Below are 20,149 nucleotides of genomic sequence, written 5' to 3'. Positions count from 1 at the left end.
CAATCAGCTTAGAAGAAAACCCTTAGAGGAGACAATGAGGAGAGGTTGCAAGGAGGAAGGATTGTTTTTAAGCATCAGGTGATGTCCTGCAAATGCAGGCCAGGGTGGGATCCCAAGAAGGAGCCTCGGAGAGCATCAGCTTCATGAAGCCACTGAGTTAGAGAAAAAGGAGATGAAAGGTACAGAAGTACCACCACTTCAGAATTTTGCCTCAGTCCCTCTCAGTCCTTGCTTAAACAAATACATCCTTCTAACTATAAGTGCTGACAGGATGCTTTTTGAGGTGGTTTTTTAAGGGTAAGAATAGCTGAGGCACAAGTATAGTTGGATGAGTCACTTATTTAGGTGTTGGCATTCCAATTATGGAGGTAAAAGAAACTTATCAGGATGCAATTTGAATGGAGAATTATTTAAAGATCACTTTAGGATTTTAATTACAGCAAAAGTAATGTTGACAAATCGAAATCACACGTAGCATTTAGCGGGTAGATCTCCCTCAAAGAATCAATAATGAAATGTTCTGCAACATTCTTGGGTGATATAATTGTAAGTTTTATTGTGGCAATCAGTATTTTCCCCATGTAACCATGAATCTGTCCATTTTTAGCATCTATATTAAGTGCTAGGTTGTTGTGGATGCAGTACCTTGTGTTAAAATTTCACTGTAAAATAAAATTTATACAGTTCTTGGTTAGATACATGAATGTTAAAAATATATTGCAGCGTCAAATATTTGCGTATTTCAATTGAGCCTTTGGTGTTTGAATAACAAAAATTATACTTTAAAACTTTTAGGTGTACTAGAAACTATTGACTCTCTCCTTACTTATTGTTAAAAAATTATGTCAGCTATATGGGTGATTGATGTTTGGAAAGACTTATTACAAAATTAAATGCAGGTAAAGGAATTTCTTTCAATCATGGTACTGGTGACTTTGGGCAGAAGGACATATATGGCAGGGAGAAAGGTTACTATTAATTAAAGAGTAAGATATTTGGCTGAAAGATATTCTAGTATGATGTTATTAAAATTTTTTAATTTAATTTTGAAAATACCTTGAGGCTCACGTGGGGAGAAGAGGAAAGTGAAAGAGTTGCTCCCTTCAAAAATATATTCTCCTGAAGGCTTTCTCAGAATGACTAATGAAAAATTCATTAAGTGCCTAATCAAGCATCTGTCAATAGCTGAATGCAAGCCAATAATTACTTGGTAGTTACTAATGAGCTACTAATTGTAGTCAACCTGAATTATGCCAACTCTATACCCAAGGAAAGAAAGGGCCATTCATTTGCCAAGTCTGTAAAAAGGAGCTGAATTATTCTCCTTGCAGTTGTCCCACAAAGCCTGGAGAAAGCATCCTAATTCACATTTAGCATTGGAAAATGACATTTTTTTTATGTCAATAATGATTGAATTAGTTCTGTCACTAACCTCTTATTGTCTCTATGCCATATTAGTGTTATTGTTCTCACTTATTTTATTTGTTAAAACTGGCACCAGCTCATCAGAAAGATGGGACATGCCAGTTATGACAATGTAATTTGAGAATAAGAAGGGCACAGGAGAAATTTCAGAATAATGGAGAAGAGTGAACCCTTCAATAGAACTTTACAGTTTAGAAAGTTTTTTTTTCCACATACGTATTCTCATTTAAACCATACAGTAATTTCATAAATGAAGCATTATTTTATTCTTGTTTGTCTAGTCCAAGAACTTCTGAAGGATCTGAATTTTATGACTTAAATAATAGATCAAACTACCTCCAAGGTACATGTGCTTTTCAGTTTGCTTGAGAATTTCTATTCCCCCCTTTTTTTGCTGCGTCCCATACTCCAATCCACTTTCCTACCAAGTCCAAACACTATGATGCAAAATGAAAAACAGAAAACAAAAAGCATTGTTTAGTCAATTTACTAGTTTAGGAACATTTAGATGCAATCTTAGTTACATGATTCTGTTCCTAATCCATATATTTAGATAGATATATATATATAAAATTATTATGATAATATAATATGACATAATAGAATATTAATAATATAACAGAATAGGATATTATACATGCTACTGGACCACTGTCAGTTTATTTTAAATTACATCTTCATGATTCATTTTTAAAAGTTTCTCTGATTTCTCCCTTTTAGCTCTGCTCATTCATTCATTCATCCATTTATTTATGCAACAAATATTTACTGGCTTCTCATTCTATGCCGTGTATTATCCTAGGCCCTGAAATTATAAATAAGGATGAATAAGACAAGTCCCTATCTTCAAACTCTTACAGTTTAATGGGAAAAAAACTGATAATCAGGTAAACACAAATTACTGTGGGGTTAGAGGAGTATATAAAATGTTGTGAAAGTTGAGGGTGGAACAGGGAAACCTTTGCTGAAGAGAGGGGATCCTTGAGCACTCCCAGAAATTAGGTACCACCCTCTCCCCATGGGAAAATTTAGGACGGATTCTTCCCAAAGAGGGACCAGCATGTGCAAGGATGTAACAGAGCCTTAAAACAGCAAGAGATTTACCCACTTTGGCAATGACTGGAAGTTGAATAAGAGGGAGAAAATAACACTAGATGAACAAGGGCAAGTCGAGGCCAGATTGTGACAGGACTTGTTTGAGAAGTAATTTGGAATTTATCCTTTAAGTCACAAGGAGCCGTTTATGGTGTTTAGTTGACAGAATGCCGTTATTAAGTTTGACAACAGCATGGAAAATGAAAGACCCTGGAAGGGCAACCAATTTGGAGATTGTTAAAGTATTTCAGGGGAATATGCTTGAAGTGGTTATAGTTGTGGGAATGGGATAAAAGGTTAGATTCAATAGATATTTAGCAGATAGAAAGGAAAGACCTGAAAGCTTAAAAGAACAGAAATATCAGAAGTGGTGTTGTGAATATTTAAGCACTTGATTTGTATTATTATCCACTTAGCTAAGGGAAAATAACTCAAATTTTGATAATTTATTGGTTTCACATGTATATGTGCAATTTTTAATGGAATCGAAAATCACCAAACTAAGCAAGAGATTCAAGACAAATCTCTAAGTTGTAAAGTCCGGTTTGGGTGAGAGGTACATTCATTTTTACAAAAGAGTTAGCAGGAGAGGAACTGTAAGGATCTGGTTATGCATCCACTATTATATCTGTCTCTAAAAGGCATTCCAGAACATCTCAAATTTAATTGATAGAAAGATTGCAAATTCTTCTATATTCTCTGGAAACAGAAAATGGGTCTAAGGAGAGACTAGGAAATTTGAGAAGGTTCTCAAGATTGAACTATTCAGTTTTTAAATCTACGTATTTCTTTATTAAAAAAACAGAGTGAGCCTAAATTTAGGTATAATAATATTCTTCTTGTAGGTCTATATATTTGGGACTGATTCCTCACCACACTCTGAACTACACCCCTCCTAGAGCAAGATTTTAGGCTTTGTTTTTGGAATAGAAATAATAAACCATTGCTGGAGTATGGACTCTTAAGTGAGAGGATCTCTTCAGACCTGTTAAGGCAAATTTTTTTCAAGATCTTAAAAGAAGTGTGGGGAATCTAAGAATGAGGGGTGTGAAGAGGGTACGTAATTTTCCTGGGCCTCAGCTGCCTCATCTATAGAAATAAGGATGTTGGAAAAACAGCATTAAAAGGGAATTCCAGGTCTAAAATTCTAAGCCTCCAATAGGTGGATCAGATAAGGCTTTCAGAATCTTTGTCTAATCCTGAAGTTCTAATCTCAGGTTAGCCTTCATTGTATGCTGAGCAACATTAGAAAATCTGTAATAATCAAATTCTTCCTCATTTAACCTTGATGAAAATCTCAGGTTGCCATCACAATCCCCAGTTCTCCATGAGTATAATCAAAAATGTTACTAGTATCTTTCAAAGTTGAAAACTTGTAAGCTGACCAAATCAATGAAGGGAGAGAACACCTTTTTTTTTCTTGAGCATTACATTGTATTAAATGTTTTGCACATTTTTAATTGAATATTATTTAGCTGTCAATGGAAAGCTGCTACCAGATTTGGCAAGAACTGAGTCCATCCTCTTATAAGCTCATACTTCTATTGGAAGCCTGCTGTGGTTAACTCTGTTCAGCACACTTTGCTTGATGCACTATATGCCATTTATTTAATCATTCCATCAACCAACACTATATGATAAATGTCATTAAATCCACTTTGATGCAAAGAAATAGATCCAAAGAGATTAAGTAATTTTTCCAAAGTCATACAGCTAGTAATTAGGAGAATCAGAGTTTGAACCCAGACTGTGGGTTCCAAAGGTTTCACAGCCTGTGTTCTTTCCTCCTTGCATACAGCCTCCTTGTGTTTATAGAAGGATAATTGATGATTTGTGGTCTATTTGTTATAACTTCAGTAGCAACAGTTACAGCATAAGTGCACACATACAAATAAAGGTGTATTCACCCCAGCATTCCTTCAGAATGATTTAAATAGTGGACATAGATAAATTGTGTAACGTATGAGAAAAAAACAAAAACAACAAGAATCTTAAGCCCCCCAGAACACAATTAATACAAAAGAAAGCATATATTTCATTGAATCCAAATATTTTTTGTTTGTTTGGAGGTATGAAGAGAGAAATAGTGTTGCTTAAAATGTACACCCAGCTTTAGTGGGACAGTTTGATGTTAATGTTTTTTATTTGCAAAATAACTACATATCCTCCTGCCTATAAAAAAACTTTTAAACATTATTTAGAAATACATGTCACAGAATTTCTGAAATTTGACCACAGTAAAGACTTGTGCCATTGATTTTCTGCATTATGAAAAGTAATCCCTTCTCTGAGTGGATCTGCTAAAAAACACAAGTTGCACAAGTTACAAATATCCCCTGAGAAAAATGTTAGCAATGACTTTGCATATATATCTTAATTTAAAGATTCATGTTTTCTATTGCATAAAAAGAAAATTCTATTTAGACTAAAATTTCATTCTGACTACTTGTATCAAAGTATATAAATTCAGTCTTAGACTGGGTCATTTTCTGTTGTGCCATTAAACCTAAGATATCATGGGTAGGGAGGTTCTTGATGAAGAAAACACTGAAAATACTGTGTGAACAGTAATATTGAAAAGACAAGCTAAAAAACAATAGGCTTAAGCTCTATTTTTAAAATGTATTTGTTCTAGTAATTTCTTTCAGAATACTCTTCTCTGTATCACTAGATTTAACCTTGTGTTAAATCACTTGGTCATTTTCATATTTCATCCAGCATACTGTAAAAATATATACTCATAACTGCTACTTTTTTGTGAAGAGTAATAGTTGGGATAATTCTAAACTATAGTTTATCATTATTTTGCAGACTTTTTTTAAGTGAGTACTATTTCCCTGTAACCCAAGACCTGAAGCCCTTTAGTCAAAGTGTCAATATTACAATATTATAGTCCAACTCCTTTATTTATTGCTCTTATGGGAAACGGGTTGTGTTTTGAAGGGACAGTTCTGTGTTGAAAGTTAAAAATCCAAACCATAGTCCATGCAATGATAGTCTAATTAATGTTGGCAAAGGAATCCAATCATAGCATGCCAATGGTGAAACAGCATAAAACATGTTTAAAGGGTTTTGTTCTGAGGGGAAAAAACACCAAAAAAGAGGAAGGGAGTATTTTTGTGCTCATATGACCTGAAACTCCATGGCTTGTATTTGGGTCTTCAGAAAATTTAAATATCGCCTAAAGCCCACCAAAAGAAAAAGAGCAAGGAAACAAACCACCTCCTCCCCCGATTTACAATACTCTGGTGTGTTATTTTGGGATAAGGGATTACAGTTTTAGTGCTTTTGAAAAAAGAATTAAAACAAAAAATTTCTGTCATTCACAGTCCATTACAAACAGTAGAGTTCACAGGCTATTTTATGCCAATAGTGTTGATGTGCTGCTGTTTACAATACAATAAAAGTTAATGGGAAGAGGCAACATACAATTCAGTTACTATAGGAATGTTCTTGAGCCAGTAAAATAAATTGAAATTAACTGCCATTTCTAGAACATCTGGGGATATCAGTGTCAATCATGCCTTTCAGGACTGTCTCTTGAATTGGACATGTTAGATTAAACAGATTACTATTTCACCAGTATCGTGTATTTTTTTAAACGGGGAAATTTCAAGTATCATATTACACTTAGTTTTCTCCGCTCTCCACAACTTCATCTAATCCAAATATGAGGCAGTGGAATACGTAAAAAGGGAGAGTAGACTGGTGGTCAATAGACTTGGCTTGGGTCCAGGTTACTCTCTAATTTAGGCCAGTTGCTTACTACACCAATGTTCAATGCCCTTATCTGTAGAATAAGGAAATTTGACTGAATCAGTGATTTTCTAACATTTCTTGATTGAGGTTGGAACTGGAGCAGAGGATAATGGTTCTATCAATATCTCTATTATCCTTAGTATTTCTTGGACTACCTGAGACACATTTGAAAGGTTTGTAATATATTGCACTTTTCTCTGTTTTTATTCTAGAAGCATATTTATAATTGTAGGAATGTGGGAAGACAAGATACCAAATTCATGTAAATGGTTCTATTTGATGCCTGCCCAAAGGCACTTTTTAAAGCCTTCAGCCTTCACCCGGACTGTCTGACAACCATATTCCTAATGCATATGTGTTTGAAATATCATACCTTTTATAGTTAGTATCTGATACCCAGACTCAGAAGACACATTTCCATGTGCCTCTGAAGGCAGAAAGGCCCAGAAAGCCTCAAAACAACAGGAATATACTCATACCAAGTGTATGAAGCAATGTTGCTTTGTTTACTTCAGATTGGAGACAAGCATCAACATTAAGTGAAGTTTTTTTTAGGCACAATGTAGTTTTCAAGAGTGTACTCTAATTTTCCTAATCTGTTTCATAAATACTCACTTTAATTGACAGGGATATTCTCTTTAGATGTTAAATATTGAAATAGCTGCATTTAACCTTCTATTATGAATAACTTAGAGATGTATAGGTGAGAGACGGGAAGGGGTTGAGTTGCATTAAACCTAATAGACCTAAATTATATAGAGTACATAGTATTTGAGGAGAGAAGATAGAAAAAAGGAGGCAAGAAATATTAGAAAATTATAAGCAAAAGATGCTTTCGGTTTCTTAATAATGACTTTAAAGAAAATCTCTAAATACAGCATTAATTTATATATTTTGCAATCATAAATTACATTCATTTCAAAAAGTTATATATATAAGGGTCCTGCTGTAAACTACCAAATCAATGATGGACACAAAATTTAGTTTGAAAATTTGACGAGGGTCAGTATACAAATAGCTCCTGGATGGTATCAGCTTAAATCTGCTATGCACTATGACATGTACTGAATGTAAGAATTTTATTTTTCATCGCTGTCAAGATCTCACTGAAGGATGCACCTTTTAAAGGAACATGGTATTTATTTTTTATTGGCAAAAAGTTAATTTTGAACATTCTGTCATAATATTTGGAGATGTTAGATATCCTTGGTGTTCCTGTCATTTCTTAATGTTTTATTCAATTTAAAAAATGGGTTTATGATCCATTTGCCTGCAATTTCATTTGTGATACTGTTACCATTAAGCAGTGTTGCATTAAAGAGTAAGCAGGAAAAATGTTCATGGAGACAAACATTAAACGAACACATTGTAGCCCGTTATAGATGATTCAGAGGAAATAATGCTATTAACTTCTGTAAATAATAGCAGTGATAAGCACTTAAACTGAATAAACATTGACAAAGAAAAACTTTCTTGGCCATAAAGTTATATAAAGCACTGTCTTTCCAGTGGGGTGTTTGTAACTAAAGCCACCACTCAGCAGTCCTTCTCTGGAGATCAGTGTCCTATGGCCAGTTGGCCAGTTTTCCACCCTCTCACTCTTCTCTGTTTCTCTTAATAACCTAGAAACCATTATCCACCTTTGCAATGTGTCTTCCACTTTCTATGGTGCACTAATCCACTTTCTTCCACCATCTAGTTTTGTCATCTGTTTACCAGCCTTTGTTTAATCTTACCTCATTTTTTTTTCAATGCTGTGTTCTGTTTCCTCTCTTTCTTTTGGTTTTCATGTTTGTTCCTTTAATTCATGTCATGTCCTCTCTGCTCCAGCTATCTTGTTGTGCTATACCTCCATTTAGAAAGACATGAGGGAAATTTTGATGCCAGGCTCTCTCCTGAAGGAGAACTGGTGCACATCCTGATCCTGTCTTCTGAAAACAGCGATTTAGTCAGGTTAAATGGCTCCCACCATATTGCTTAGGGAACGCTTGTCATTAATGGTTTTTGATCAGGGAAGATACAGGTGAGATGAAAAAAAATGGTAAAAATATTAATTGGTGGGAGTTCTGCTTGTCCTGTCTTATCTTCTGGGCCCTGTTCCATCTGCAGAAGGCTGACTTCTGTAGACCCCATCACCCAGGCCCTTCCAACTTCTGGTCTCAAGTGGGTTTAAGTCCATGGGAGGAATAAGCAAGAGATTAGATGGTGGACCAAGGGAGAAGTTGGAGTATTTATACCTCCCCTTTCTCTCCGTGCCCCACCACGGTGGTTTAGCAGTGGCTGAGTTTCACCACCAACGACCACTGCTCTTGTTGGACAGTTCTTCTGCATTTGCCACAGCTCTCACCTTGTTCTGGTAATAGAGCTAGTAAAAAACAGTCCAACCTTGGTTCCCTTAGCCATGCTCACACCTCTGTAAATAGTTCCATAACTCTATTCAGCTACTATGCAAAATGTGTTCTCTGTTTACTGATACAGTAGGTAAGAGATTAAAAGCAAGGTGAAAAGTTAGAGAAATTTTGCAGATTTCAAATGTGAGGGGATGAGAGAGTTTACTTGGGGCAATGGCACCAAGAATAAGAAAAAAAGAAATAATAAAAAGAAAAAAAGATGATAGGATTTAATGTTTATTTGATATGCTTCTTAACTTTAAAGTTTCAGGAGATTAACCGAGTAAACAAAGCTATAGAGAGAGGGGCAGGTTGACTTAAAGGATCACTGATGATTTAGGTATTTTCTTTTGAATGATACATTAAACTCTTTATAACTCAAATACATCAATACTAAACTGAAGTTACATTTTCAGTAATCCTTATTCCTTCATAAAAATAATTACTGATTTTGATGATTGCATCCTTTGAACTTTGTTTTACTTTTGAAAACATTGCTAAACCTTTATAGTCATTTTTTTTTTTTTTTAGTTGTAAATTACAGGGGTCATTGAGTAGAGTATAAAATTTCAAATAACATTTAGGTCCTTAAAGTACTTCTTGAAGTTCTCCAGAAATAATGGAACAATACAGCATCAGTACTGAAATTTCAGTCTAAATACCAACCTATTGGGCAAAGCCATTTGAGTCTGCCAGTATCCAAATGTTATGGGTCTTACCCATAACCCAACATTGAAATTTTAACTCAACAAAAGATGAGTACTGTGTTATTGGTGCATTTTGTTCTTAAGTATTTAAACTATATTAGTTTGAAATATAAAATTAGGATGATATTATCCAAGACTATACTTGTTTAGCATGTTAAGTGCTTTACAAAAAAGAAAATCAGGAGTATTGTAATCGAGTATCTCTAACTGTGAGGCAAGCAGCTAAACCTAAAACATATTCTGGATTAACACGTTTTCTATTTACCATAATTAGTAAGAGTCTTAGCAGGATTGCATCCAATTTGACTAAAAACTCCACAAAGGAGTATTTCTTTGATTTTTTTTTTTTTTTTGGTCAAATATCGACTCCTTTCTTCTGATATAGTCTCTGAAATAAAAATTAGGTGCTTAGTGCTTGAGTGGTATGCTGGAATTGGTGCAATAAATAATGTCGGTATACAGAATAGAGGCATAACTACAGTAAGCAGCTTTAAAATAGGCTTTAAATATATAGTAAGTAAACCTGTTAAAGTAAGTACAGCCCACACAGCAGTTCTGGTTGTTTTTCTGTATTTTTGTGTGTGTACCTAGTGGATACCTGTAAATGAAAGGTTCCTAAATTTATTTTTCACATTTCTCTTTTAATTAAGCAAACACAGTCTTATAAATGAAAACTGGTCATATTATTTTTCTCTTAAAAAGATAGTCATCATCATTTTGAGAAAACACTATCTACTCTTTCTCCAAACTCAACCACAGTTAGTGTTGGTAAGAGTTTGTTAAATATTCCTCTTGTACCATCACATTTCATGTTTAATTTTTGTCAGCCTCACTGGCTGCCAAATTGCTTTGCAAGACATTTTTTTGTATGTATTTTATATATATATATATAAATGATACATATAAATTGTTATCAGATATATCTACATATATTTGTGTATACATTATATATACAAATACATATATATGCCTACACACATGTATGTATATATATGTACACGCATACACATACATATGTATCCCAATGGTATTTTGCCATCATAAGGTAAAAATAGTCAAAAGCAAACAATTTTTTTCTCATTATAAATCAATTTTTTTTTAATGAATATCTCCCATGTTATGTGCTCAACCCCGCCAAATTATATGAAGCTTTGGCTCAGAATATCTACTTGTTTAATCTTAATGTGGGTTGAACTTTTCATATGTTCATGGAAAAACAAATGCAGCATTCATTTATTTATACTTATTATATAGCAGTTAATAGAAGACTTTTCTGTTTTCACAGAAACTTAAGCATGTAGTCAATTAACTCTTGAGGAGAGATTTAGGTCTTCAGAAGAAATGAGTCATTTTATCATGTTATGTATTCAACCCCGCCCAAAAAAAGCAATATTTTAAGGTTGTTTTGGTTTGGTGTTATTTGTCTTGTTTTGTTTTGTTTGTTTGTGTTCTCTTGTTTTGCTTGGGTTGTATTGGCATTGTTTGTGGTATTAAAGGAACTTTCATAATCTTTATAAGATTAGTTTATGGAGCCAGCATAGTGTTAGATGTGATTTTAAGAACACAAGTTGGTATTTTTACTTTACTTGTTTTCTCTAAGACAGTATTCTGGTGATTGTGTTTGATGCTGTTTGGGAAGTAAGTGCACTTGCCAAATGAGCTGGCCTAGAGCATGCATATATAGCTACTAGTGTCAGTCCTGTTCTTCACTGTTAATATCAAACTAGGAATTGAGTCCATCAGTTGGTCTCTTTGGGCAAATGGAGTAATTTTCTTCACTTTTCTTCATTCTCTGTGCATTCAATTATGTGCCATCTTTCTGAAATAAACATTCCCCTTTTTCATCCCCATATGTTTATGATAATTATCTGATTCTCAAAAGTTTATGGTGATAATCTGATCCTCAACAATTTCTGATAGATGATCACTACAAGCTTAGTTAAGATAGCAAACTTGCCCGGTAATTAAATTGTCCCATATCTGGAAATCATGTACATTGCAACTGCAGTCGAGTAACTTAATAAACTGGCTTTCAAATGAAGCTTATAAAATTAGCCCCATTGATTTATATACTCTACCCTACAAAGCTGCTTGTCTTAGAGCCATGCTAGTATGATAAATTGGCACAGAGCTCAGCAGCCAGAGAAGCAGACTTTGATTAAAATACCAGTATCTTCAACTTTCATTTACTATTTTTGCACCCAGCCCTTTTTGTCAAGTTACTTAAGATTTCCAGCTCTTAGTTTCCGCATCTGCAAAGTGAGATTTACTACCCGACAATAGAGTTGTTGTGAGTATTAAATGAAATAATGTATATAAAGTGGCTGTCTCAGCGCAGGCTTCTGCAACCTCGGGGCAATTGACATTTTGGACCTGATAATTCTGTTCTTGGAGCAAAATCAGTCCCTCCACTCTGTTGAACACCACTGGCCTAGTGCCTGGCATGGAAGTGCTTATTAAATCAGCTATAGTTCCTCCTGATTAATTAAAAAGACTATGTCACTTTTTGGAAATGCTAATAAACAGATTCTTATAATAACAAAACTTTTTGCCAGGAAGTTAATCCAGTCTCCACTGGACTAAGATATTTTAAAGTCATGGTTAATTTTTTAAACCTGTAGTTAAGGAGGCAATTTCTTCCTTTAAATCTAAAGAGATTTGTATTGAATGTTTCTGACACTTTCAACTTTTTCTACAAATTTTTATTTTGAAAATTTTGAAACCTATACAAAAGTTGAAGGAATGTTAAAATGAGCACCCTTCCCCGAGGTTCACCCTGTTGTTAATATTTTGCCACATTTGCTTTATCTTTCTGGAATGAGTTGATACAACAAAATGGAAGTGGGGATGGGGATAGTTTGTACAAATAACTCAGTAGTGATTCATTCTGGCAAAGTGTTCTCGTCCTTCTTTCCAATTCCACTTAACATTTTAGTGATGGGCTCTGTTTGTAAAGGAGGACAGAAGTAATTCCGTTGTGAGAACTTACAACGGAAGTATATACTTCTAGATTTTTCTTGATTTTTACATCTTTCAAATGTGTAATATCTGTTCTGTGAAGGATTTCTGGCTAGACTCTACATTATTGATAGTAATCAATGACTTAAAGTGCCACATCTTTCAAGTACCCTCATTTTATTTATTTTTTCCTTTTTTTTTTCTGAGCTGCACTGAATTCTCTGATCACATTTGGCCAATCTGAATAAAAGTGCCAAATAAGTAGATTTAAAATGTCTACTTCTCGTTGACAATATAAATATACCTAGCATTTTAAAAAAAATAAACCCTAGAAAGATTTATATAAATCCCTAGAAAGAGTGAATTGCATTTGAAATTTTGTTAGCTTTCAGGTACTACTGAATGAGGAATATGCCAATCATTAAATCTCAGACATTAAAATCTAATTTTTTAGTAGAATAGATATTAGTGGAGTTACAATGCCTTTTTTTCAGTTGATGAACTTTCTCTAAGGGTTTGTAAAAGTAGATCTGAAAATTAATACAAAGAAATATAATAGATATTTATAAAAATTAGGGAATTTCTGTTTTCTTAACTTATTATTTCAAAGTTTTGAGAAACCAGAAGCACAAAGAAAACTATATTACTGCTGAAGATTATTTAACCTCAAACCACCAACTAGACTTATTGCATCTTATTTGCCAGGTAGGACCCTGGAATTTCTTGAATGAAAAAATTGCATTTGTGATGCTCATTTATATTTATACATAGTACTATAATGGAGGTCTAATTATAAAACAATTTTCATCTTCTCCTAAACAGTTTGACTTTTAAATATGTATAATCTATTGTTAAATTTATTGACTTCCATACTTATTTCCCTGCACCCCTATCCCAGTTTATCTTGCAAGTAAAAATACATCTAGAATCTCAGTGACTAAAATGTTTTATAGTAGTCTCATAGTCACTGTATCTTCAAGTAGATAAACACATTTTATCCTGGATATAGCATTTAATTATTTTAAATATAAGAGAATGCAATGTAATGTGACATTCATGTTTAAGAATTTACGTTAAGAACAACCAGATGGAGATTATGAAGATAGATGATGGATGGATGGATGGATAGATAGATATAGATAGATAGATTTATATGCCAATTGTTAATTTTAAAATACTGGGTGTTATTTGTTTCTGGTGAAGTAGCCATTACTTGTGAGCAGGATCTCATTCATTTTGTTCCCAGTGGTTTAACCAAGCTAAATCTGAGCAATGCGAACTCCTGCACCCAATCCTGCATTCTCTTAACTGGTAATAAAGAACCTTGCTGGCCTGACAGCTTGTCACAGTAATTATTCACATGAAGTTCTGTAGCAGTTTTATCTGTCAGCCCATGCAGTATTGAATATTTTAACTGGCAGTCTTCCAAGACTGAACATTAATCTTACCATCTCCTATTACAGTCCCTAATCAAGATATCCCAGGGGTGATTGCACTAACATTGTTTGAAGACTACATCTACTGGACTGATGGGAAAACCAAGTCACTCAGCCGTGCCCATAAAACCTCGGGAGCAGACAGACTCTCACTGATTAACTCATGGCATGCCATCACAGATATCCAGGTGTATCATTCTTATAGACAACCTGATGGTAATTATTCTTTCCATGATTTCATGAATACATTAACATTTTTCAGTAACATTCCATTTTTTATTCCTCCAAGGTTACGTGTAATTTTATTTTTGAGAAATATTACCAGGTTTCATTACTCAAAATTATTTTATATAATGAGTTCATTCGATATCAAGTACTGTTATTAAGGAATATGATATGAAACTCAATAATAGTACAAAGAATTATTGATTGGTTGAAATCATATTACGCTCAAATGACAAGAAAATGTTGAGTCAGAGAATTGAAGATGGCTTCCTTGAAAATAATTTGCTTACAAAATAGGAATAGTAGAAATAATATTTCCTAGGATGTTAGGAAAACAGAATTATATTTAAATAGCTCTTGGGCTCTAAAATGAGAAATACAATGAGTTTCTTTAAGCATATGTCCAGCAAGAATTCTGTCAGGCCTCATATAATAAAGCTCTTATAATTTTACTTAAAATATATATTTGGCCTAGAAAGCAAAGTCACTATACTATTAGTCATAGATAATTGTTTCATTGATTTATTTTACATTTATATTTCTGACATATGTATATCCTCATCCAAAATGATTCTAGTCTTTATTTTTCTAATATATATATTTTTTCTGCTAAAAATGCTTGCTTTTGTGGAAATGCATCCTTAAAATTATTTAATGGTAAAATAAATGCCATTGGAAAATGAGTAGTATTTGAAACAAAATTAAATTATATTTACGATCTTAATGAGTTCTTAATTACAAAGTTCTATTCAAATATGTTGTCAAGCCTAGATGTCCTCTCTCTAACCTCACATTATATTATTGGTCTTGATTATCCTGTTTGGTTGTTTCTTTCTCTTCGACAGTCTCCAAACATCTCTGCATGATAAATAACGGAGGTTGCAGTCATCTGTGCCTTTTGGCCCCCGGCAAGACCCACACCTGTGCATGTCCCACCAACTTCTATCTTGCAGCTGATAACAGGACTTGCTTGTCTAACTGCACAGCCAGCCAGGTGAGTAGAGGTCTGGAAATGATTTCATGGCATGTATGGGCAATTTGTTATAAAGGCTTTGCCTGATTATGGCTTGTTTCCTTGAAATCATTGTTGAAACGTACGTATTTTTTTGTTTACTGTAACATTGGTTGATCATTCAAGACAACCTAGGGAGGGTCACAAAGTAAGGGGGAAGCAATTTAATGCATATCATTAGAATCAGACCCTAGGAATTAGGAAGTGCAATAGAAGCCAAAAAGGGAAAATATACAAAAAAAAAAAAGAAAAAAGAAAAAAAGAAACATTTTTACATTTTTATACAGAGCCACACAGAAGTATGGTTTAAAATCGTAAGTGCGCATAGCAGAAAGGAGATTTTACATATTTCAAGATGGCAAAGTGATTGAGGCATATGGTAAGGAAAAAGTACAGTAATAACCAAATATAATAATGATAATATAATATTATATATTATCCTAGATAATCTGCTGTGTATGACCAATTCTAACCCTCTCCCATTTCTCAGACCCAGAGACAAAGAAACAATGAATTGGATGGAGAGTAACCTTCTAGATGCTTTATATTAAATGATTATGTAATCTAAATAATTTCCTTCTAGAACTGACTTTTCTTCAAAATGAAATTATTTTCAGTAAAAATATACCATAAGCTAAATTACCTACTTAATGGTAGTTGAATAGATTTGATTGCATTACTTTCAAATTTTGGACTACAGTTACATAACATTATAAAATTTGACTTTGTTACATTTGAGTCACTATATTTTTTGATTTAGGATAAAATCATCAAAGAAACTGTATCTTGTTAAAAATGACTAGATTTTTTTTGGAATTCCTGCATTTTGAATTTACTAGCAGTGACTTTATGGCAAAAGACCGAATTTCTCTTAGAATGTGCTTATCTTCAAAATGGAGATGTTACACCAGTTCAGCCTGCCTCTCAGTTTAAGACTATGAGTCTCATACATGAAGGATCTGTACAAATTAAGGAGATCAGACTTTTTTCTGGGGAGGTAATACGTGTAGTGGTTAAGGGCACAGATTCTGAAGCCAGACCAACTATGAGCTTTACCCCGACCTACTTTATATTAGTTGGGTTATCTTGGGTTTGTTACTTAACCTCTTGGACCTCAGTTTTCTCATCTTTTAATGAGGTTGATAATAATAATATATCCAAGCCATTGTTATGAAGATTAAATGGGAAATGTTCCTGGCACATAGTAAGTATTGTTGTTATTACCCTTGCCCTCTAGTGAAACTGGAATATACTTACGAACGTGTGTGCATTTGGTGTGAGCTGCCACCAGGTTGTTCTGATCTCTACATGAGGGCACGGGTCACAGGCCATGTTTTCTTTACAAAGTGTGTTGATCTGCATTTGATGTTAATTATAATTCCCTGAGTGTTTGTGTGGACAAATACATTCTGTTCAAAGGACAAGAGAAGTCACTATAAAGAATAAAATAAGCTACCTAATTATACTTAGAAGCAAAATTTAAGAGATAAATCACATTTTTAAAGTTATTTTGCAATATAAATCTTCTTAGTGCTGTTTAGTTTAATTTACAGATTAGCCTCCAGTTTATTCTGAAATAGTCTCTGAAATGGTTCACAGATCTGTGCTTGAGAACCAGTATTGAGGCCGGCCATAGGCGACTTAGCAGAGATGGCACCTGCCTGAGCCCCTGCAGTGTGGTGAGCTTTAGTGGCCAACCAGGAGCAGAGTTTCACCAATGAATGCTTTGACCCACAGGTGAACATCTCCAAAGAGAGACATAGGTAGTAAAACATAACTCTTTCTGCAGTGAAAGGAAGAAAACTTTTCAAATTATTACATAAGAAAACATGTAATAGTGTTCAGTTAACACCAAATTTTCTGATCATTAAGTGTAAACCTAAATCAACCTATTACTTGGTCTGCATATAATTAAATTATTTCCCAATTGGTATCAGACTAAAACATTTATAATTTTTAAAATATATCCAATAGTCTTTTCCATGAAGATTTTTATAAATTCCCTAATAAAAGCAAGACAGAACAAATAAGCAAAAATATGGATCACATATCATTGTTTTCTACCATCCTTCCTTAGAAAAAGAGTTATCCTTTCATTTTTTTCATCTTCAGGAAAAATGCTGATTAAGAACAGTTAACCCTGGGGGCAGGGGAGTTTAGATTTGATGTGGCAGAATGTCAGGGCCATGAGAAAAATTTGAGCAGGAGAGGGATGCTGATGTACTTAAGGCAGATGAGGTCAGTTGTGACGCTGCTGAAAAACTCTACTTGATCAGATGGACTTTACACTGATAAACTTTTCTTGTAAAATTCTGCCTTTGTGACTGCCATATCCTTTCATCTTGTTTTCAAACCCACATCTTAAATGGTTCCTTGTCCTTCTATTGTCCAACAATATATTTCTCAAAGGCAAAAAAAAAAAAAAAAAAAGAAATAAAACGTAATGAAGTGAAACTTACAAAAAAAAAAAAAAAAAAAAAGAACAGTTAACCCAATCCATTAGTGATTGTCACTATCCATTAGTGATTGTCTTTGGCAGCCATTTTATCTCTAACTCTTCTGATTTAGTGGAAGAAACAACTGTCTACTGTATGCTTCTTGAAGAAAAATCAATTTATGGAAACTCAGTTTTCAGTGAGGTAGACATTGAAATGAAGCAAATAATCTAAGTATTTCAGAGTCATAGCATTAAGCATTCTGATAATGACGTATCATTACTTAATCTTACGGAGGGATTTTAATTTATTATCATTTACTGATTCAATCAATGGCACGCACCCAAATAATATTGATTTTTAGAAAAATAAAATAGGCAAATCACAACAACAATAATTCTGTTAGGATTGAAAATGTGCATATGACAATCTTTTCAGACTTAAGATGTAATCTAATTTGTGTAATGCCAATCATTTCAAATATTAAATTTAAATAAATTTAATTAGAGAATTACAAGTAAATTTTAAAATGCTTTATTTATCTTTTAAATGGAGATGTTTCCTGTTTCAATTACACTTCACTGTATGTGGAATTTGTGTTGTATCATTTTTCCATATTAGGAGTTATTTATTTAGCAGTTTCTTTATAGCTTCCTCTCATGGATAATAATTGCAGCCTGCAATTTATTTTATGAAGATATTTGTCTTGGAGAGCATTTGCCATGAAGAATGTTTTATATTTATATTTTGCATTAGTTTTTTTAAGGGTACTGAATTTAAGGATGAAGAAATGAATCCCAGACACAAATTAGAATAGATCTTCCTTTTGAGAATAATGAATAAATGTTGATTTGCATAAAAAGTAACATGATAAGTACATTTTACTCTGGCCTTCTCTGAATTCAAAGCCTTTTATGTTCTGATTAAAAATGAAATGAAGAGCAAAATCGTCATGCCATAGTAACTCCAACAATCAGTGCTTATTTAAATCAGACTTATTTAATGTATTTAAAAATATGTATTTTAGATATTTTTCATGTCATGATTGGGAAGATTTTGAAGATACACAAGAGACCTGAAATCTTTTTTCTAGTGTGCTTTGATATACTGTAATCACTAGAAATGTTTAATGTTCAGGGCAATTGCTTTCAGAGTTAGCCTCATATCCCCAGACAGTCACTGTCTATAAAAGGCAATTTTTTCCTCTGGTAATATATGAAAACCACAACAGACATGACCACAGGCTAAGCAAATATGGGAAAATCAGTTGAACAGTCACATCTTCCCTCACATTTCTGGTGCTCTCTTCCCTCCTTATATTGCCACTGGAAGACAATATTCACTCTCATATCATGACTGATGCAAATTTATCCTTGAATGAACTCCATGAAGTCCAGACAGTTTCAGCAAAATCTAGCATCACATCCTCTATTAATTGAAGAAAGGTACAATATTCTAAATGAGCAAATTCTTAGCTTGGTAAACTGTTTTCTTTAGAGAAAATTGAACCTAGATTACATTTTTCTGTGGTCCAAATCTTTCTTGCATGAAACTTGGTAAGAGAAATGCCAGCTTACTGTCAGTCCCTCCCCTGGGAATTACAACATAAACACTTCAAAAAGGAAATGAATAAAATTTTAGAAAATGATCAAACTAATGTTTTCAATTCCAGAAGACATTATGATAAATACTTTCCACTGAATTCCTATCCAAGTAAAGAAGAAAAGAGTTGATGATGGCTGAAGAAATTGACTAAACTTTATGTATTGTTTGGTTGTAATAATTTACAATGACGTTTAACAGCATCTACTTCGGATGCATGTGCCCTCTGTATGGAAAGCGTGATTTTCTTTAGTTTCTTTTATCTTCTGAGGGTAATCTTAAAACTGAATGGTGCTAAGAAAGAGATTAGTCTGTTGTCTGAGGCCCTCTAAGGAATAAAATGGCTGTTTTCTTGGTCTCTGTGTGCTGATGGCCAACAGTGAAAATAGCAGGATTAATAGTTATTCGCTTTCTCTGAGTTGAAGAATTTGTATTCAGATCAGTTTCTTTATAAAATAATATGCAATATTAACATCCTGAAATTATTCTTTAGTAACAAGTCACATGTGTGCTAAATATCCCGTAAGTATATATCAATATGTAACATTTTCAACTTATTTCTCTAGTGTTAATCTACTTCAAAATTCATTTTAAAAGGAATAAAAAATACTCTTCTATTTCTATAAATAATATAACTGTTATCTTTCTTATGACTATTGCCTTAACTTTTTTAAATGAAAAAGAATTATGACAACTAAAACACATCAATAAATATTTTAGTGAATAGTTTTTTTGTATAAACTTAAAAACAGTTTTATTACAACAATTTCCTCCTGAGTTTCTTTAAAAAAATAAGATGATCAGCAACAAAGATTACTGCAGACTCATCCTTTGCCTATTTTATTTTTCAGAATTTCTCTTTGTTTATCCTAAAAGACCATGAATATTTATTAGGATTTCTAAAAACTGAAATTACCTGTCTTGACCTCAACTGCCTGAAGGAAATATTCTTAAAATTTATGTGGGGCAGATATTCACTATGGCTAAAGGCAGTGTTTTTAACATTCAGGAAATTTCATGGAATCACAGCTGGATAGAACTGGAAAGGACCTTCCAGATCATCTTTACCCCTTGTTCTAGTTTGCTAATGCTGCTGGTATGCAAA

At 33.4% G+C, this 20,149-nt stretch overlaps 1 protein-coding gene across 5 annotated transcripts in view; it reads left to right on the top strand.

The window, feature by feature from the left end:
* LRP1B (LDL receptor related protein 1B) overlaps window positions 1–20,149 on the top strand; it is a 1,893,223-nt gene that overhangs the window by 1,647,990 nt on the left and 225,084 nt on the right. For all 5 annotated transcript variants that reach the window (XM_037849262.1, XM_037849261.1, XM_037849260.1 and 2 more), the window contains 2 exons: window positions 13,798–13,986; window positions 14,841–14,989. In XM_037849262.1, the coding sequence (XP_037705190.1) occupies window positions 13,798–13,986; window positions 14,841–14,989 (338 nt within the window). The remainder of the gene's footprint in view (window positions 1–13,797; window positions 13,987–14,840; window positions 14,990–20,149) is intronic.

The sequence above is a fragment of the Choloepus didactylus genome, chromosome 9 (assembly GCF_015220235.1).
Source record: "Choloepus didactylus isolate mChoDid1 chromosome 9, mChoDid1.pri, whole genome shotgun sequence".
Classification (NCBI taxonomy): domain Eukaryota; kingdom Metazoa; phylum Chordata; class Mammalia; order Pilosa; family Megalonychidae; genus Choloepus; species Choloepus didactylus.
The sequence above is the reverse complement of the archived record's forward strand: the minus strand, read 5'-3'. Positions and strand labels throughout refer to the sequence as shown.